At 42.7% G+C, this 21,981-nt stretch overlaps 1 protein-coding gene across 1 annotated transcript in view; it reads right to left on the reverse strand.

Moving 5' to 3' along the window:
* Abca13 (ATP binding cassette subfamily A member 13) overlaps positions 1 to 21,981 on the reverse strand; it is a 367,979-nt gene that overhangs the window by 339,083 nt on the left and 6,915 nt on the right. Inside the window, exons 2-3 of the mRNA XM_045135973.1 lie at positions 7,185 to 7,278; positions 6,125 to 6,248 (exon numbers count right to left, since the gene is read on the reverse strand). Of these exons, the coding sequence (XP_044991908.1) occupies positions 6,125 to 6,248; positions 7,185 to 7,278 (218 nt within the window). The remainder of the gene's footprint in view (positions 1 to 6,124; positions 6,249 to 7,184; positions 7,279 to 21,981) is intronic.

Genomic DNA, 21,981 nt, shown 5'->3' on the forward strand with positions numbered 1-21,981 from the left:
TTTCATAAACTTAGGGGACCCCTACTGCACCTCAAAATCCTGTATCACTAGGAATGAGTCACCATAGCAATGTGGGACATGAAATAATATTTGGCCTCCTCATGTCCAAAATGCATTGCTTGGCCAACAAAGGAAACTGTTACCTGAAAATCTTGGAAAAAAGGAAGGGCTGGAGAGATGGCTTAGTGGTTAAGGTGCTTGCCTACAAAGCCAAAGAACCTCAGTTCAATTCCCACCACCCACGTTAGCCAGATGTACAAGGTGGCACATGCATCTGGAGTTCGTTTGCAGTGGCTGGAAGCCCTGGCACGCCCATTCTCTCTCTCTCTTTCTCTCTGTTTCTGTCTCTCTGTCTGCCACTTTCTTTCTCACTCTAATAAATAAATAATGTTTTTTTTAAAAAACCTGCCTCCCTGGACATTCAGCAAGGTTTATTAACTGATTTACAACTTCAATGACTGGAAAGCTAGAATGTTGCAGGTTTGGAGCCAAATTATCTTGAACTATTTTAGGCCCCTAGTAAACACATTTATTACCTACCTCTCTGTGTGACCTAATAAGCTTGTGACTATTGGGTAAATCCTGTTGGAATGTACAGACTCCTAACTTCTACCAACCAAAAAGCCCAGAATGTCATCAGAGAGCAGCTGAGGCCTCTGGCACAGATTTCCCTCCTTTCTGTAACCTGCCTATCATAATGTGTCACCCAGCTATGTGACCTCCAGAACTAGGGATTTTTAAGCCAAATAAGAGCAGATGTAGCTAGAAGGTTTATCTAGGATTTTCCTAACAGAGCCACCTTGGAAAACCATCTGGAAGGTTTTTAAAATTCCAAGCAACATTATCACATAGCCTAAGGAATTTCCAAGATATCCAAAAGGTGTCTGTACAAAAACTTGCACATAAACACTCCAGCATTATTCACAACAGGCAAAAATGAGGAAGGAATTAAATCATCCATTGATGTGAATAGCTAAATTGATCACTAATTAAAAAAAAAATGAAGTATCGATGTTACCTATTCTACATTCTGTCTCATTTGAACATTTTGGACAGCACATATTAACAGATCAGTAGGAAATGGGGGAGAGATTTGGATCTATGGGGACAGATTTATCCTTATGAGGTGATGGAAAAAATGTAATTGATTGTGATGTTCAATTTGAGTTGTGACATGGAATCTGAATATGATAAAACTATTGAGTTACATACTTTAAATAGGTCAATCTCATAGTTTTTGGAGTTAAATCTCAGATTTTTTTTCTAGAAATATAATGGCACTTATGTTGTAAAAATAAACAAGATGTTGTTAAAATTTATGTGAGGTTTAAATGACCTTAAAAAGCCAAATTTACCCAGGCATGGTAGCATATGCCTTTAATCCCAGCACTCTGGAGGCAAGAGGATTGCAGTGAGTGTGAGGCCAGACTGGGACTACAGAGTGAGTGCCAGATCACACTGGGCTAGAGTGAGACCCTGCCTCAAAAAAAAAAAAAGTTAAAATATTTTTAAATAGAACAAAGTTAAAGAATTTATGGTACCTCATTCAAGACTTTCTCTGAACCTGTATTTATCATTAATATTATTATAAAGAGTCATAAAAATGATGAAATAGGCAAATCCAATAATAGAGGTGAATAATATCATCAGATCAGCTCACATGCATAAGAGCAGACACACGTGTCTCAGAGCATGTGCATGCGGTCATCAGATCAGCTCACGCGCCTGAGTTCGGCCTCGCGTGGCAGGGCGTGAGGTGTGTGCGGGCAGATCACAACGCGGCCCTGGCCCTGGCCCTCGCCTTTCCTGGGACAGGGCTCTTCGTCACTGTGCTTACTGCTGCATCCCCCAGCCCGCCGGCCCGTGAGCTTCCAGGTGATTGCCCCTGACCTTGCCTCTGCCTCTTGCCTTCAGGATGCTGGAGTTAGAGATGTTAACAATGCTCAGAGAGAAGTTGGGCCTTGGGGCAAAAAAATGTTATAAAACAGGAACTGCAAAATTTGGAGCACAATATAATAACAGGGAACCAAGAGGCTGAAAGCTGAGGCAACAGCAGATGATTGCCAAACAAGTCTGAAGGCAGCTGTAGCGGGAAAGCAGCAGAGAAGGATTTGGAGTATTTGAGAATGGAGAAATATTTAGATACCAATGATCAAAAATGAGAATAATTAAAATAACTGCTCTTAAAAAAAAAGTTGGCAATGAAAGCCTAAGCAGCCAACATAGGAGGAGGCAAGACCCAGTGACCTAGGTAGCAAGGAAGAACTTTCCAGTAGCGCGGACTCCACCAGGAGGGGGCAGATGTAGACAGCACGTGAGTATTACATAACATCTTAAGCTTGCTTGGATGCTATCTGTTTTGTCTTGAATAGGAGTGATTCCTAGCACTGTGAGAAAAACCCCGTTAATCCAGGCGGTGATGACTGTGGTTTTGCTCTGAAATCCTCTTACTGCAGGAGAGGCTCCTAACAAAGGCAGGAATGAGGAAGCTGCCTTTCGTAATCACAGCCGCCCACATCAGAAGGTTCCTGGTGGTTCTGACAAGATGAGATTTCCCCATGAGATCAGGAAGGTTATGGAACGATCATGGTGTCTAATTAGACCTGAAGTGAAAACATGTTTTCAGATGTCTTTAAACTGAGCCAGTTACCAAGAAGATAACCAGTATTTATAGCTTTGAGTTCAAATGAATTCACACTTGAAGCAACATAAAACAAAGAGAAATACCTGGCTGACGTGCACCTGTTGAAGTTAAAAACCAGTTTGGTTGCGTGCTTCTTCGTTTGTGTGGGGGATTGCTGGACAGGGCTACCCAGAGCTCAGAGGACAGCGGTCCCGTGTCACCCTTGCCTTCAGCCTTGTTGCTGTTGCCTTTGGCTTGCTGGAATTACTGAAGTCCATCACAGTGTCCATTTTCTTTTAATTTTTATTTTTTATTTTTATTTTATTTTTGGGGGGGGGGTTTTGGAGGTAGAGTCTCACTCTATCTCTGGAATTCACAATGTATTCTCAGGCTGGCCTCAAACTCAGACCCTCTAACCTCTGCCTCCCGAATGCTGGGATTCAATGTGCCCAGTGTCTCCAATTTTTATGTGAGGCCTGGGGACATGAACTCAGGTGTGGCACTCACTCTTATGTGGCAAGCCCCTTACCCACTGAGCCAGCCCCCAGCCCCCCAGCATGCTGCCTTGCTCTCCTGGGGCTTTCTTTCTCATGCTTCCCTCATTCTTATTCCTTGTGATGTTCTTTCTCTATTTCATGTTAAAATATTTATTTTTATTTTTATTTATTTACTTGCAAGCAGAGAGAGAGAGAGAGAGAGAGAGAACAGACAGAGATAAAATGGGCACACCAGGGCCTATAGCCACTGCAAATGAACTCTAGATGCATGTGCCCCTTGTGCATCTGGCTTACGTGGGTCCTGGGGAATCGAACCTGGGTCCTTTGGCTTTGCAGGCAAATGTCTTAACCTCTAAGCCATCTCTCCATCCCTCTGTATTTCATTTTATACTGCCCACATCTCTGAGTTGGACACTCTTAGACACTTAGAGGAATTTTAGTCTTGTTTCTTAAACCTTAGAGAGGCTGGCAAATTATGTTACTAAATAGGATTTAAGAACACTATATGTGAAGAACTCTCTTAAGGTTGGTTTCTATAATCTCTTAGCTTTTGCATGCTAGAATGCAAATGTTAAACAGGGTTAGCACAGAGGAAAAAAGGTTATTTCCTGATGCCAAACACATTTCATGGCTGGATAGAGTGGCATACACCTGCAACCTTAGCACTCAAAAGCTGATACAAGAGGGTCACAAGGGAGAGGCCAGTCGGACCTACATAGTGACACTTTATCTCAAAAAAGTGAAGAAAATTATAATAGTACAGTGATTGTGCCAAGAATTTGCTATTATAATTCCTGTTGGTGGGACTTTTGTTTGCATGTGTTGCGTTGTGCTAGATGTCTCCTGTATTTTGTGCATAATATTCCCAGTTGGGTGGGTAAAGGAGAAACCTGTGGTGTTAGAGCTTTAGTTACACAGAATCACAGAACTAGAAGGTTCTGGAGCCAGATTGCATAACATTTTTCACTGCAAAATCTGTATTTTTTAAACTTCCTATTCTGAGTAAGACACAGGTATAAAGCCTGAAATGAAAAGAACAGTAAGCCTCAAAGTCCTGCAGTGTTCCTCAGGGTGACGGTTTTATGCACCCTCTTTCTGCGCATGGACGAGAGACCAAAGCAGTGAGAGGAATGGAATTTTAAGGTTATGCTTTTAGACTCTCTCAAAAGATTCTCCTGTTCTGCAATGCCTTTCCCGGAAAGTAAGCCTCTGCTGTTGTCTGAAGGTTTGCATTATTCCACCGACCCATGTCAACCGCTAAAAGACAGTAGGAGACTGGGTTTGCTGAGGTCAGGAGGGTGGCCTCTTTGTGAACAGGACTGGTGCTCCTGGAAACTGGGCTCAAGAGAAACATCTTGCATTTTCCATCACCTGAGGACACAGCTAGAGAAATTCCACTTCTCACTAGTTCTATGACTTTGGACTTCTTCCCAGTCTACGGAACTGTGGGAAATAAATGTATATATATATTTTTTAACTTTTTTTTTTTTGAGAGCGACAGACACAGAGAGAAAGATAGAGGGAGAGAGAGAGAATGGGCGCGCCAGGGCTTCCAGCCTCTGCAAACGAACTCCAGACGCGTGCGCCCCCTTGTGCATCTGGCTAACGTGGGACCTGAGGAACCGAGCCTCGAACCAGGGTCCTTAGGCTTCACAGGCAAGCGCTTAACCGCTAAGCCATCTCTCCATCCCTGTATATATATTTTTAATCCATCTAGTCTAGGGTTTTGCTATAGCCACCCAAATGGACTAAGACAGAATCATTCATAAGTATTACACCAGTTATGTCCAAAAGGATCTGGAAACATTTAGTTTTCTTTCTATAACTTAAGAGATAAAGATCATATATTTAACATTAGTTTTATATTTAACACAGTTTTATATTTAAGTTATCTTCAGGGCTGAGGATGTGGTTCAGTGGCTAACGGCATTTGCTTGCAAAGCCTGCCAGTCTAAGTTCAATTCCCCAGTACCCACATAAATCCAGATGCACTAAGTGGCACATGCATCTGGAGTTCATTTGCAGTGGCAAGAGGCCCTGGCACATACCCATTCTGTCTGTCTCTATTTCTCTCTCACTCCCTCACCCATCTCTCCTTGAAAATAATTTTTACTTATGTAAAAACATTTTTTAAATCATCTTCAATTGCTTAATGGCAGTAAGTGTAAACAAAGTAAAACCTACAGCACTCATAAAAACACTATGAGCAACTAATCACTTTCTGCCATTCTTTTTTTTTTTAATTTATTTATTTGAGAGCGACAGACACAGAGAGAAAGACAGATAGAGGGAGAGAGAGAGAATGGGCGCGCCAGGGCTTCCAGCCTCTGCAAACGAACTCCAGACACGTGCGCCCCCTTGTGCATCTGGCTAACGTGGGACCTGGCGAACCGAGCCTCAAACCGGGGTCCTTAGGCTTCACAGGCAAGCGCTTAACTGCTAAGCCATCTCTCCAGCCCTCTGACATTCTTTATTGGACCTGGGAGAAGTTTCCAGAACATGGTGGTTTCTCCAAGTTAAACCTCTTCACTTTGATTCTTGGCACTTGAAACCACTCCTATACCTCTCTTATCAACACAAGTGATGCCATGGGCCACCTCAGCATGGCTCAGCATTACAGCATCAGAGAATCATACAACCCAAGTGGATGGTAGTGGAGATAGGGAAGAAGAGACTGGCCACTGTTTTCATTTGTACTGACTTGGAACAGGATCCTGGCCAACTTACAGCACAGTAGGAAAATCCCAATATGTTGCTCAAAAACTACTCATTTCACAAGCATTTGACACCAAAATGAAAATTTATCTAAAATTTTAAAGTGATACAAAGAGGTAGTATGTGAATCTGAACACTGAAAAATGATTTTTTGTAGCTCTAAATTCTAGACATATCATACCTGACACATTCCAGGTTGGCTAGGCTGGTCTAAAGCATGTAAAGTTGAGGCAGGATAAATGTCTCATCATTCCAGAAATTTTGAAAAATATGTTTGTGTTTCTCTTACCGAAAATGGTGGTCCATGGAATTCTCAAAGCTGACATTCCGGCAACTTGACCCAGTGTTACAAAGAAGTCCTTGAACAAAAGGAACAAAGCCTCGGTTGGGTAGATCTCGAGCTTGCAAGTAACCTGGGCAGAGATGCAAGGAAAAGCATGAGTTATACATACCTGCTGCCAGAGGTGGGATACACACTGAGGTAGACCAGTAATTTGTAATGTTGCACTACTACATGACTATTTTCATTGCAGTGTGTATTTTTTTCTAATTGCCATGACCAAATACCTGACAAGAAGTGAATAAAGGACAGAAGGGTTTGACTCAGCTCTCAGTTTGAGGTGACGGTCTGTCACGGCAGGAAGGCATGGTGGCAGGGGCTTGACACCTGGTCACATGCAGCACACAGTGAAGAAGCAGAGAGCAATGCACATCACTGCTCAGCTCACTTTCCTCATTTTATGTAGTCCAGGACTCCAGCCCATGAGACGGTGCTGCCCCCTGTTAGAGCAGGTTCTACTGTCTCAATTACCCTAATGTAGAAAATCCCCCCCCCCCAGACATGTGAAATGACTCTCATAGATTTATAGGTTTGAAGACCTCAGCCCCAGCTGGTGGTTCCATTCTGGAAGGTTGTAGAACCCCTAGGAGGTGATTTTCTGGAGGAAGTATGACACTAAGGGAAGGCCTTGAGGTCCTGCAGCCCAGCCCTGCTTCCGCTCATGGCTTCTTCCCTGCTGTTGTGAAGATGGGACACAGGCTTCTTGTTTAGGCATACCATGCCTTTCCTGCCACAATGGACAAGTCCCCTCACAGCTGTAAGCCAAAATAAATCCCTTTCCTTCCCCAAGCTGCTTCAGGTAGGGCATTTTATCCCAGCAATAAGGACAAAGAAACTGATTCAGAAAGGAAACTAAATTGCCTCTTCTTCATACACTCTGCAAACATATTAATAGTGTCATATAGCATATTTAGTCACTCCACTAGGAATTTAGTGTTGATAAATAACAGTGTCACGTATTTTCTTATAAAAGATTGTAATACAAATATCATATTAGAGTGAAACTTACAACTATCTCTATGTCTTGGAGGTTCTTGAAAACGAAGTATTGTCAGAATTATGAACAGGATACATGGCCAGAAGAATTCAGCGAGGGAGAGCACCTAGAAAGGCATGAGAGAGGCACTTGATTAAGATCTAAGCCATTAATTATAATTCTTCCAGGCCTCTTTTTAAAGGAAGTCCCTGCCATCCCTACTATGCGCATTCTAAAGACACAGTCAAGACAGGGCCTGAGAAGCTCTAGCTCACTGCTCAGGTGTTACTATAACCAGACCACCAACTGTGTCATTTCCTTACCATTCTCTCACCAGACCTGGGTTCTGTTCCTTTCCTTTGCCTAAATATATTTTTTCAAAGAATTGTCACTAAAGAAATAAATATCTTCATACCTATGTTTCATACACTCCAACTAACCGGTTGCTTTTAATTTTTTAAATGTACTTAACATTCCTGTAGTGCCTGCTTTGGAGGTAGGACCCACTTCTCTCTGACCTTCACATAGTCACTTTGCAAGGGTCTACATAAGCAGAGCCAGCTCTCTCTTACTGTTTGTATAGAGTTACAACTGAATGAATGTACAAGGCCATACACCACACTTCTAAGGAATGATGTTGCTCATGAGTGAATGCATAAGGCCACATACCACACTTCTAAGGAACAATGTTATTCATGAGTGAATGCATTAAGCCATATACCACACTTCCAAGGAACGATGTTGCTCATGAGTGAATGCATTAAGCCATATACCACGCTTCTAAGGAACGATGTTGCTCATGAATGAATGCATAAGGCCACATACCACACTTCTAAGGAACAATGTTATTCATAAGTGAATGCATTAAGCCATATACCACACTTCCAAGGAACCATGTTGCTCATGAGTGAATGCATTAAGCCATATACCACGCTTCTAAGGAACGATGTTGCTCATGAGTGAATACGTAAGGCCATATACCACACTTCTAAGGAACAATGTTGCTCATGAGTGAATACGTAAGGCCATATACCACACTTCTAAGGAACGATGTTGCTCATGAGTGAATGCATAAGGCCATATACCACGCTTCTAAGGAATGATGTTGCTCACGAGTGAATGCATAAGGCTGTGCACCTCACTTCTAAGGAACAACTTTACTCCTGAGTAAATGTATAAGGTCATACACCATGCTGCTAAGGTACAATGTTAATAGTGAATGAATGCACAAGACTATAGATCACACTTCTAAGGAGCAATATTGCTTTTAAGTGGATACATAGGGCCATAAACCACACTTCTAAGGAAGTTGGACCTTAGAGAGAAGTGTCCTCTGTTTTGACTAAATGGAGAAGCTATGCCTATCAAAAAGTCTTGTAAATGGCAATGCTTTTCCCTTTTGAACCATGCTGCTCTCACTCTTGAGTAGAGTAGCTGATTCTATAGATGCCCACAAATACCAGAGAGACCCAAGACACATCTAAATGACAAATAAAGATAGCCAACTGCCTTGCATGGGATATTCACCACTATCACACCCACCAGGGCCCAGAAATATTACAGGGGAAATGGCAGATTCATGGAGTGCCACTGAAATGGCAATCCTGAGACCCTGCTCCAGGGTTATGCAGGGAGACTCTCATCTCATCAAAGCACAAAGTAAGAGGCTACAAGAGCCCAAAACGAAAGGAGACTTCTAACACACCCTCCAGGGCTCAGGGAACACTGTGGAAGAGGGGGTTTGAAAGTGTGCTGCAAGGCATTGTCCTCCACACAGGAGCATTTACAACCCCACCGTGATTACAGATCCCTGCACAGAGGAGGACCCTCAGTGGAATGGAGGCGAGGGAGGGAACAAAAGAGGAAAGCCTGATGGGAATACAGGAATGAGACCTATCTGCAGTTTATTTATATGTTAGAGTCCCCAACAAAAGTCATAAAAATTTACCAATGGGGGGAATAAATTCACCCACAAATACTTAAAAACACCAAGTTGAATATGCTCAAACACTAATGAAGGTGTCTCACTATGACTCTAGGTATTAATGCTTTAAACTGACAGGTGCATCTGATCCCTTGGTCTCCTTTGCTCTTTGAACGAGCCATTGCCATAGTCCTCCCACCATAACCCTGGACAAGCAAACCCCACAGTGACCAGTGAGCATGTGTGCCCCAAAACCATCAAGGCAAACACCAGTGGAAGAGTATTTCAGTTCCTGGTATAATTGCAGAAGAAAAGATCACCCTTTCAAATAGTTTCCCAGGAAGCATGTCTTGTGCCAGAGAGTGCATCATTGTAAAAGCCCCTGGCCAACTCTGAAACTCAGCACCACGCATTTCCCTAGTGGAGCAGGGTGCAGGGATGAAAGGCTGAAGGGCTAGAAAGAGTGGCCACAGTCAGGAGGGGGAGGCAGAAAGGTGGGCGTGATCAAAGCACGATATGTGCATCTGCAAAAACGTTACACTGAGACTTGCCAATATGCATATTAATTAGTATTTGCAAGTAATAATAACTAAAATGGTCACAAAAAGAACACGCATAAGGTTGTGATTCATTTAAATCAGCTTGATGATTCTCTGTAACCAGTTAACCATGTGTTGGATCTTTAGGGTAAGGAAGCTCAGGGGATGGGTTCTATAATTAATTCTGAATGAATGTAAATATACAACCCTGAAATGTAGCTGCAGTTAAACAATGTGATTTTTGATGCCACTGAGAAAAGGTAACATTTATTTTTTCATTCTCCATTTTAATGATGCTTTTTTTAAGACAGTTACACAAAAAAATAAAATGGTTTATACATCCAAGATTAATACAGAAACATGCTATTATAAATAAATACATATATGGCTATGAAAATTTAAAAGTCCAAAAAAATGAAGCCACTCAGCCACTTTCCAAATGCTAACTTAGCTTTATTAATTCAATTAAAACTACATGTGAAGCTGGGGAGATAGTTAAGGCACTTGCCTGTAAAGCCTAACAACCTAGGTTCGATTCCCCATATCCTCACAAAATCAAATGCACAAAGTGACATATATGTCTGGAGTGGCAAGAGGCCCTGGTATGCCCGTTCCCTCCCTCCTTCCCTCTCTCTCTCCCTCTCTCTCTCTCCTTTCTTCCCTCCCTTCCTATTTGCAAATAAATAAATAAATATTTTTATTTAATTAATTATGGAATACTTAGTATGGATACATCACATGTTGGTACCATCCTTTCCTTTCCTTGCCCCTGCCCTCCTTTAGCTGGGGGACCTCCTCAGTGGGGCTGCAGGTCTTAACCATGGAGTTGTGAATTATGCATTGTAGGAGCAGCAGTCAGTTGCTGGGGGAAGGCAACGCCTCTGGGCGTAATGTCCCAATCTGTGGCTCTGACGATCTTTCCACCCCCTCTTCCACAAAATCCCATGAGCCTCTGGATCTCTGCTTTGGTAAGTGTTGAGTATCCTCAGCATCCATCTCCACCCTAGAGCTGACTGTCAGGCTCACCATGGAAGCTGCATTCTTACTTATCTCCCCCATTTTAAAAGAAATGAGAAATTTAAAATATATGTATATAATTATAACTAATGGTTTTAATTTTTTCATATTAGCAGTTATAGACCTACCTCATTGCTTTTAAAGACTAGTTAATATCCTACTATCTAATTCTTTAACCAATTACCTACTTGTGGAATACCTCCTGACCTCCTGGTTGGCAGCCGTGATAGCATGAGTTTCCTTTACTTCTCTGGCTGACTTTCGGGGTTATGTTGCTAGGTGAATCATGCAGTCAGAGTTCCCCTGAATTTTAAGTTTCAGGTTTTAAAATACTTTTTTTTAATTTATCTACAAGAGTCGGGGGAAGGCATACCAGAGCCTGTTGCTGCTACAAACTCCAAACACATGTGCTACTTTGGGCACCTGGCATTACATGGGTATTGGGAAAGTGAAGCCAGGCCTTACAAGCAAGCACATTTAGCTGCTGCACCATCTCCCCAGCCCTTAGTATGCAGTTTTAGTTTGGACAGAAATAACTAAAATGCCTTCCTTAGGAGCTAAACTAATCATTTAGTACAGTAAAACTATAGCACATAGGGTTAATAAATTTAGTTTTTATTATTATTTCTTGGAATGTTGAGTGTCAAACTAAGAACCTCTTCTATGCTAGACCAACATTTACTACTGAGGTAAATCACTAGCCCAAAATTTTAATTTATTTATTTGACAGAGAGAGAGAAAGAGAGAATGGGCACACCAGGGCCTCCAACCACTGCAAATGAACACCAGACTCCATGTACCCCCTTGTGCATCTGGCTAACGTGGGTCCTGGGGAATGTAACTTGAGTCTTTTGGCTTTGCAGAAAAATGCCTGAACTACTAAGCCATCCTTCCAGCCCTAATTTTTGTCAAATTTTAACAAACTAATCTGCAAAAGAAGTAACTTTTCATTATTATGTGAAAATTTTCATAAGCCTGTAACTCCTTATCTATTAACTTCCTATTCTGCCATATCACTATTTTTCTATTAATTTTTTTTTCCAGGTAGAGTCTCACTCTAGCCCAGGCTGACCTGGAATTCACTATGGAGTCTCAGGGTGGCCTTAAACTCACTGTGATCTTCCTACCTCTGCCTCCCGAGCTCTGGGATTAAAGGTGTGCACCACCACACCCAGCTTCTATTAAATTTTGAACTGCCATATAAATAATGATTCCATTTTTTTATTTAAATAATTCAGCTCACTCTTAACTTTAGGTGTTACAGAATTTCTCCATTTTGTGTTTTGTTTTGAGTTAGGGTTTTACCCTAGCCCATGCTAACCTGGAATTCACTATGTAGTCTCAGAGTGGCCTTGAACTCATGGCAATCCTCCTACCTCTGCATCCCAAATGCTAGGATTAAATGTGCCACCATGCCTGTTTCTCCAATCTTTCATTTGCCTTTTTTTATTGTCTAAAGCTTCCATCCAAACAACTTATCAATTTTGTAGTTTAGTAACTTTTTTTTCTTTCCTACATGCAAATACAACACATTTAAAGAATTGCGACAGGTTGGAGAGATGGTTTAGCAGTTAAGGCACTTGCCTGTGACGCTTAAGGACCCAGGTTCAATTCTTCAGGTCCCACGTAAGCCAGATGCACAAGGGGGTGCATGAGTCTGGAGTTCATTTGCAGTGGCTGGAGACCCTGGGGCTCCTATTCTCTCTCTCTCTCTCTCTCTCTCTCTCTCTCTCTCTCTCCCTAATTAAAAAAATAAAAATAAAAAATTACTAAAAAAGAATTGTGCCAAATAAATGTGTTGGTCATAACTCTGAAGTTGTAAATATTTATCAATCAATTTATCAATCAATTAAATCACTGATGAATTTCTAGTTTTAAATATTATTAAAACTCTACATGTTGTCACTGAGAAGTTCCTCTAAAGACCTTAAAATTAAAAAGGGGGTCCGGGGCTGGGAGGTGGCTCAGCAGTTAAAGGCACTTGCTTCAAAAAAAAAAAAAAAAATCCGACTAGACTTGAACATAATATATCATGCACTTTTTAATTTATAAGTTGGTCACTGGCCCCTTTGAAGTACAAGTAGAACTAAAAGCTTCCATTGTCCTAAACGTGGAATTACTGCATTCAAAAGGAAAGTATCTATGGAGACACTGTTTTGCTGTGTCATTGTCCATTGTGAACCGCTGAATCACCTCCTTTCACCAAGCTCTTTCTCAGCAGGGGTGCAAAAGAAGCCCTTCTTCCCACGACATTTTCATAGTGTTTTTTTTTTTTTCTCCTGTGTCATTATTATCACTGAGCCTTGATTAGCATTTCTAGTCACATTCCTGATGGATGTGAACGCCTTCTGTCTCCGGTAGGACGCCTCTCCCTCCCCAGCTCCAGGCTCCCTTCTGCACGCAGACCTGGCCTGTGTGAAAAATGGCCTCGGCACTGCCCAGAGGCACCAGCTGTGGGTCCTGCCACAGGCTCTGCTCTCAGAAGAATCCTCATCTGTTGAATCTCCTAGCACTTGCAAAATGATGGCCCTCACAAACCCAGAAGCCCTCTGTTTTGCCAGCAGAGGCCCAAGAGAGACAGTACGCCTAGAGAAAACAGAAATCCCAGTCTGAACACCGGGTTCCACAGCCCCACAGTATCGCCCCATGACCTCCACGGGTGCTACCCTGCCCTACCCCATGCCCATGCCGATCACATCCTCGCCCAGCCACGAGCAGGGGCTTTCCTTATTTCTTTCTCAGCAGCTCAGACAGAGCAGAGCTCAGGAGTCTGTCAAAATCACTGCCCGTGGACCAAGGACCTGGGGCAGCAATGTTCAGAAACTCTCCCTCAGGACTTTCCTTTTCCCAGACAAAATGGGGAGGGAAGAAAGCAAAAAAGTTAGGGAGTGAGCAGAAAACTTATCTTTGTGTGACACCAAAAAGGAAAAAAAAAAAAAAAAAAGACATTAAAAACGACAAAGAGCTGGGCGTGGTGGCACACACCTTTAACCCCAGCACTCGGGAGGCAGAGGTAGTAGGATCGCCGTGAGTTCGAGGCCACCCTGAGACTTCATGGTGAATTCCAGGCCACCTTGGGCTGGAGTGAGACCCTACCTCGGAAAAAAAAATAATACTAAAAATAAAATGTTAAAAACTACAAAGATGTCAGTCTCAATCCAGCCCAGAAACTCCAGAACCATAACAGTGCACCCTCATAACGTTGGTGCTCCCCAGTACCCACATCTACGGAGACAAGCGCCTCCGCAGTCTCCCTGAATAAGCCCCCTCCTGAGCACTGCGGCGGGGACCCAGGAGATCTGGCGAGGCGAGGCAGAGCGCGGCTCCCACCGCCAGCGATGGAGACGGCGCCGAGGATTCTCAAAACGTCCCAAAGCGTGAATCCTGAAGCTGCTGGGAGCTCAGCACTGAAGTGGCCTTGAAACACACCCACCAAGGCTCGAGGCAAGGAGAGGGGCAGAAAGAACGTAGAGCCGCGGGGTGCGAGGGAAAATCCAGGGACACGCCCTCCCCAGTCCCGCAGGACAGTGACTAGCTGCTGCCCTTGCAACTCCTAACCCAAAGCCCACGGTGAACAGCAGCCATCCCACTGAGGAGAGACCTCAGGGAAATTGGGACAGGGAGGAGGGAAATGGTGGTATCAACACATGGTGTATCCATACCATGTTTCTACTAAATAATAAAATAATAATATATATATACATACATATACATATAATAAAAAAGGAAATAATTGAATGAAACAGGGAACAAACATGAGCAAAAAGGTTACCGCTGTCACCTCCAGGATGCACTTAATACATCAACAGAAGAAGGCCAGAGGTGTGGCTCTGTGCACAAGGCCTGCTTTGATTCCCCTCCCCCCTCACACACCAAAAAAAAAAGGAGAAATTTACCCAGACGAAGGGAGTGAACAAAATACAAAATATTTTAATAATATAAAGGAGAGCATAAAGTCCAACTAATGCAATGACTATATTATTCATCTCACATGATTCCCTCACCAACTCCACCACCACCTGAACCATGCTGTCGCTACGGAAACTAGGAGCGGGCAGGGGCCGCTCAGAGCACAGACAGGGAAGAGAGCCAGGCAGGCCTGGCACTTCCTGGATAGAGTCAAGAACTTTGGCTGAGCTGCCCAAGTGTGAGTCATGACAGAAGAAAGGGCAGACCACTCTCTAAACACAGTGCTGATCAAACAGCGCTGCTGAAGAAAGCCAGGGAGCATGACTAGAAAAGAAACTCAAGTAGAATGAAGGATTTGTAAGGGCCTCATAAAGAAGAATGCAACCCAGTGAAGATAAAGATTCAGAGAACAAGGGCTCACAGAAATGATCAAGAAATGAAAAGAAAGGTTGGTAGAGCCAAAGAAAAAAAATAACAAGAAACAGCATTGTGAAATCTAACTGACTTAGAAACCACAAAGAAACAGAGTAGACACTAGGTAAATATGAAGTCCTAAAATAAAGTTAGAGGTTACAATAGTGATTTTAAAAACATCTTAAAGGCAAAAATAGTAAGGCAGAAAACATCGTATATTTGAGGGGTGCTAAAGAGATTGTTCAGTGGTTAAGGCACTTCTGCAAAGCCTAATGACCTGGTTTTGAATCCCTAGTACCCACATAAAGCCAGATGCACAAAGTGGCACATGCACCTGGAGTTTGTTTGCAATACCTGGCGCCCTGGCATGCCCATTCTCTCTCTCTCTTCCTCTCTCTCTCCCTTTGCAAATACATAAAAATATTTTAAAAGAAAACCTCATATATTTAGAAAACAAAAAACATACAGCATTCCTGAGGTTAAAAGTCCATAAAAATGGTATAAAAATGGTACAGAAAAATGCTCAAAGACAGAACATAAGTATGAAAGCAGCAAAGCTCTCACATCAGCATTAGAAGAGAGTGCTGTGTTTCACAACAGAACCGTAAGTGCTCGATGGCTACCGAACTTCAGACCACTGACGATCAAAGACGGAGGAAGAAAGCACACGCTTTCAAGTGAGGAAAAGCGACTCATGAAATCAGGGCTATCAGCCTTGAGCACGTGCTCAGAACACTCCGTGCAGGGGCTGATGTATCAATATCCAAAATGTTCTCAGAGAAAGTGTGATTGTAATATATGTATGTATGCATGCATGTATGTATGTATGTATGATATATATATCGTAGACAAAATTTCTCTCAAAGAAGCACCAGTACACACACATGTGTGTAGTGTGTGTGTGTGTGTGTGTGTTTTCTCAGTGGGATATAACACAGATAACATATTAACCATGAACAATGAAGGGGGGGGAGCTTGACAATGAAATCTAGCCAACATGAAAATGGCAGAAAATGTAAAATCCACCCATATTCCTTCTGCGTTCAGTGGGATGCTGGCTAGAAACAACTGTTGCATTGCTGATAAGATTCCATTCCAAAGACATGGGAAAGCGGCCACCCATCCCTGAATGCACCCAGCTTCACCTGATCTCTTCTGATCCTGGCAGCTAAGGGATCCCACACGGTTAGTACTTGGATGGGAAGTGGGAAGGTCCCTTCAAGGAGTGGGAAGGAAAAGTACCAAAGGTGACCAGTAATCTCTATATCAGTTTGATTAAGCTAGACTTCTCATGGAAACAAATCTCTGGGCGTGCCTGAAGGGGCTTTGGTCATAGGATTACTAGAGGTGGGGAGACTCACTGTGAGCAGCGCCCCATGGCGGAGATCAAAGGAGAGCGAGCTAAGAATCCGCATTCATCACTTCCTGCGTCCTGACCACACAGCACAGCGGACAGCTGCCTCTAACACCTGTCCCCATGCCCTTGTGAGTGGAAGTAAGCCTTCCTTCCTTAGGTTGTTCTTCTCATTGGTTACAGCAAAGAGAAAAGTAGTAATACAGAAATATTCTTAAAAATGCATGCCTAATAATTTTTCCAAGCTTATGAAAGACATGAATCTGAGGCTGAGGGCAATCTGACATTTACACAAAAAGATATACACACACTAAGACAGGGTGCAGTGAAACTTCAGCACAGAAAGATATGAAACAGAGCTCAGGAAAAATACAAGAAAGAAACACACTTCATCAAAAGGGAAAAACTAGAACTACTGACAACTCATACATAACAAGAAAACATAAAACAGATAAGCTTCTCTAGACTGCTTAAAGAAATGTACTTGATGTAGAAGCCAGATAAACTATGTCTCAAGGATAAAATAAAATGATAACACACTGGCCTATGAAGGGGCAGAGAGATTCAGGAACAGACCAGAAACCTGATATTCTTAAAGGAGAGATGGTAGATCAGTGGGAGAACCTGTTATGCTATAAATTGTTCTATATAATTGGTTTTCCTAAGAGTAAGATGAAGAGGCAGAAATCTTTACCACCATAGGATCGAAACCTCAAATGTGAAAACATAAGAGGAGCTAAGGACGTGGCTGAGTGGTTAAGAGTACATGCTATGCAAGTTCAGGGCCCGAGAGGGACAGATGCCTCCTGAGTTCAACCCCAACCCCCATGTCATCAGCTGGGAGCAGCCACACATCTGTGACCCCAGTTTTGTGACAAGTTGGAGATTGGAAAATCACTGGGGCTGACGACCACAAAATGGCAGCAACAGCAGCTTCATTTGAGAAACTCCATCTCAGGGAAGCACACAGGGTGCACGCATTTACACACAAACATGCATACCCTCTTACACACATCGCCTAATCCACCACACCATACATAATCAACACACACACACACACACACACGTGCTATAAACAAATGAGCAAACAAACAAATACATTTTTTAAAAATCTTTAAGAATTTTGGAAGAAAATATAAAGTACCATGTTTTTGTCTTAAACTACAAAAAATAAAATGAACTGTATTCACATGTCAAGTCTGTGGTTTTCAGAAAACTACTTGAGACTTAAACCAGCCACAGGCATGAAGACAACTTTAACATATGCAAATAGATGTGCAATATCTAAACTACATAAAAATGCACAAAATTTGATAAGAAGATGACGTAACTGAAACCAGACAAAAGAAGTGGATACCTTCTAAGTATAAGACAGCTGTCCAATTATAGCAGTATTCAAAAAGACAAATTCTCCTCCAAATACAAGCCATTCAAACCTACCTGTTTGGACAATGTAAAAGACACACCGCCACCCGCATGGGTAAGCTTATGAAGCCACAGGAATTTGGAGATGTAGTGTCACAGCTCATAAGTCAGACAAGGCAAATTCTGAGGTCCAGCCATCCAACAGCTATCCGCTAGGCTGAACCACAGTAAGTTAAACTGATTTTAAATCCACGAAGGCCATGGTTAGACGTACTACACAACTGCTAATAAGTATTGCATACTTGAACTAAGATGAGAAGGTTTGTAGTGGAACTATTCGTTGTTTCTAAAAACTGGAAGTCATGCCAAGCTTATCCGCAGAAGAGACTAGTAAACTGATGCAAGAAGCAGAGGGCGCGCACACAGGCGCTCACCTGCGAGGCTGCAGGCAGCGTGTCAGGCGCTGCCGCGTGGCCGGAGAAGAGCAGAGGCCAGACGGGACGGACCCCAGCCCGAGAGACGGGAACAGCGCACCAGCGGAACACCTCCAGTGCCCAAACCGGAAATTCCAAACACTCCCAAATCCAAAACAAGTTTGATCACCAACATGATGTCATAAGTGAAAGATTACACATCATAAAACTTGGCTTCATGCACAAAACTAATATACTATTTTATGAACATTATATTTAGACTGACAGGTTCCACCCCAAAGTATCTCATTATATGGGTGAAAATATCCCAAAATATGGAAAATATCTTAAGTCAAGCATTTTGGACACGAGATACTCCACCAGCCCTAGTAAAATAAAATGAACCCCCGGATAAGGTTTCTTGGGGTACAGAGATAAGAAAACACAGCCCATCCTCTCACAGCGTCCTTTACACCACCTGGAGCAGTGACCGGATCTGGTGGCCTGAGCAGTGAGTCAGATAGTGCCAGTTGGACACCTTGGAAACTGTGAACATGATTATTTTGACTAGTTTGTGAAGAAACCTGGACAGCACCTCAGGCTTGCAGAATAACCAAGTAGATTTCCATCTCACTGGCACAAACACTCCTCCAGGCTAAGTTTAAATCCATGTTTAAATCCTCCAAGTGGCTCATTGTGCAGCCAGTGGTTTTGGCTACAAATCAAAACCATAAAGGATGAAATGCTTTGTATAAAAAGTAAAATTGTCAGGCTGGAGAGCTGGCTTAGCAATTACGGTGCTTGCCTGAAAAGCCAAAGGGCCAAGGTTAGATCTCCCAGGACCCTCGTAAGCCAGATGCTCAAGGTGGCACATGCATCTGGAGTTTGTAGTTGCTGGAGACCCTGGCATGCCCATTCTCTCTCTCTCTCTCTCTCTCTCTCTCTCTCTCCCCCCCCTCCCTCTTTCTCTCATAAATAAATAAATATTTTTTAAAATAAAAAAGTGAAATTGTCAATGAATTAAGAAGGAAAGGGGCCCCTTCGGGAAGAGAAGGTAGCCAGGAGGCCTCACTGGCTGAAGGAGAGGAAGCACAGAGCACTTAGACTCTCAGAGAAGCTGAGGCCTGCCCAGGACCTTGGAAACTAAGAGTTTTGCACTAGGCATGAAAGTCTATCGTGTCCGGTTGGCCACCTCAGGTCTTTCAGAAGCAGGGATTTTTCCCAGATGTATTTTGAGATCCTTTTGTTGTTGCTGAAAAAAAAAGAAGAAGAAGAAGAAGCCATTGCAGTGTTCCCACAGTGTTCATGCCAAACGCTCCACAGTGAGGAACCAGTCTTCCAAAACTCTTCGCTGACATTCACAGCTCCTCAAGAAAAGAGCTGCAAATCTGGATGTTGGTTGGGGAATAAGAACAGTGGACAAACTCTTTTTCTTTCTTCCTCCTTTTTGTTACCATTTTGCAATCCATTGAAAAGCAACTGTCTTTCCTTCAACATTCATTCTTTAAATGTTTGTTTTGTATTTACTATCAAATATTGACCCTTGGACTTTGGCATAGAAACCTGAATAAGGAATAAGTTCTTCCCTGTATTGAGTCAAAGGAAACAAGCACTCAGGGAAAGCACGCACCTTCTGGGAGAACGTGCATGCTGCCACAGTCTCTCTGGAAGTCAAGGTAGTGATATGTCTCCAATGCTGACCCAAGGATTCAAGGATCCCCATTCATTGCATAATTGAATAAAGTGTCAACAATATTTTCAAAGTTTTTTCATCATTGTTTCAGTCACAAAAAAAAACCCCACAAAACTCAGCAGATTGATGAGGGATATCATATTCAGTGAAACATGTTTAAGCCTCCCATTATTGTGGGCAGAGTTGGGATTCATAATCTAGTGGCTATAGGAAGTCATGTCTTCTCTGCCGTAGCCAAGTCCAGTGAGCTACAGCCAACTGGAACTGACCAAAGGATGAGTGTGCAAGGTGCCAATGTTCCCTCCACAGGGGCACTGAGCTCTCCAAGATGGGAACATGTGAGGGAAGAGGAGAACTAAAGGAGCCTCTTCCCAAGTTGCTGTTCACACTGACTGCAAATCTAAACAATATCAATTGAGATATTTTCTAAGTCAAAAACAGTTTTACAATCTAATTGGTAATATTGGAAATATTAGTTATCGGTAATATCTATACTCAAGGAAAATTCTGAAAGAAAAGAGCAGTGAAAGATTCTAATCCTAGGAAATATCAGAACATAAAATAAAGAATCAGTACTAAGAGGCACTGATAAAATTCATGTACATAAGGAAATACACACAAAAAGGGCTGGAAAGATGGCTAAACAGTTAATGTGTTTGCCAGCAAAGCCAGGACCCAGGCTGGAGTCCCCAGTGCCCATGTGAAGCCAGCTGCACAAAGCGGTGCATGTGTCTGGAGTTCCTTTGCAGTGGCTAGTGGCATCAGTCCAAAGAAACCTTCTCACTACAAGGAGCTGATTCAACAAGGGTGTTGGACACCTGGACTTGGGATATTTTTTAAAAGAGATCAATTAAAACAATACAATGCTCAGACATAGACAATAGGAAAATGAAAGTAAGCAATTCTAGAAAATGGAAGGAGCAGACTGTCAATCAAACTGACATGAAGAAAGCAGAAATCCAGGTCTAAAATCACAAGCCATATTCATAAAAAAAAAAAAAGAGCTGGGCGTGGTGGCGCACACCTTTAATCCCAGCACTCGGGAGGCAGAGGTAGGAGGATCGCCATGAGTCCAAGGCCACCCTGAGACTCCATGGTGAATTCTAGGACAGCCTGGGCTACAGTGAGACCCTACCTCGAAAAACCCAAAAAAAAAAAAAAAAAAAGGTAAAGATGGCACAGAATACCAAATTCCATCTGTACAGCAAAAATAAGGAAAAGATAGCACCAGAAAAGTGCTTGTGAAGTCCTCATACCCTCTGACTGTTCGACGGGAAAAGAGTCCAGTAGACAATTCACACTAAGAACAGAAGTTACAGCCAAGCGTGATGGCACATGCCTTTAATCCCAGCACTGGAAGGCAAAGGTAAGAGGATCATCGTAAGTTCAAGGCCACTGTGAGACTACATAGTGAATTCCAGATCAGCTTGAGCTAGAGTGAGACCCTACCTCAAAAAAAAAAACCACAAAAGAAAAGAAGAAAGAAAGAAAAATGGGGAGGGGGTAGGTCATGGATGAGTCTAATAATGGTTCCAAACTGCCTATACTTGCAGAATAGAAAGCTATTAAAAAAGAAAGAAAGAAAGAAAGAAAGAAAGAAAGAAAGAAGGAAGGAAGGAAGGAAGGAAGGAAGGAAGGAAGGAAGGAAGGAAGGGAAAAGCAGATACGGACCCAGGTGTGGTGGCACATGCCTTCAATCCCAGCACTCAGGAGGCAGAAGTAGGAGGACTGCTGTGAGTTTGAGACCACCCAGAAACTACACAGTGAATTCTAGGTCAGCCTAGGCTAGAGCAAGACCCTACCTCAAAAAAAAAAAAAAAAAAAAAAAAAAACAGATATGAAAAAGGTTCACTGCACAACCCTCTAAAAAGGAAAAGTAAGTAAACTATGATGCTATTGTAGATAGAATGACTTGCAAGCACAAATCACACAGGGCTACCAGCATCCAACACTGGACACACCAGTGGCACTCTGTGGCCTGGGCGTCCTACTCCGAACACTGGACAACAGTCATCACAGACCATGGCGATGGGTGACCGACAAGTCAAGTTCATTTCTGGCTCACTTTGTCTAAGGGTATTGAAAGCACTTCTAGCATTCAGGTAATGTTTAATACAGCGTATGGCAACGGAATGGCACGTTACGACACTGGGATTCCTTTGAGAACAGAGGCTCCCCAACAGCAGAACTGCTAAGGAGAGT

Source organism: Jaculus jaculus, chromosome 16 (assembly GCF_020740685.1).
Source record: "Jaculus jaculus isolate mJacJac1 chromosome 16, mJacJac1.mat.Y.cur, whole genome shotgun sequence".
Lineage (NCBI taxonomy): Eukaryota > Metazoa > Chordata > Mammalia > Rodentia > Dipodidae > Jaculus > Jaculus jaculus.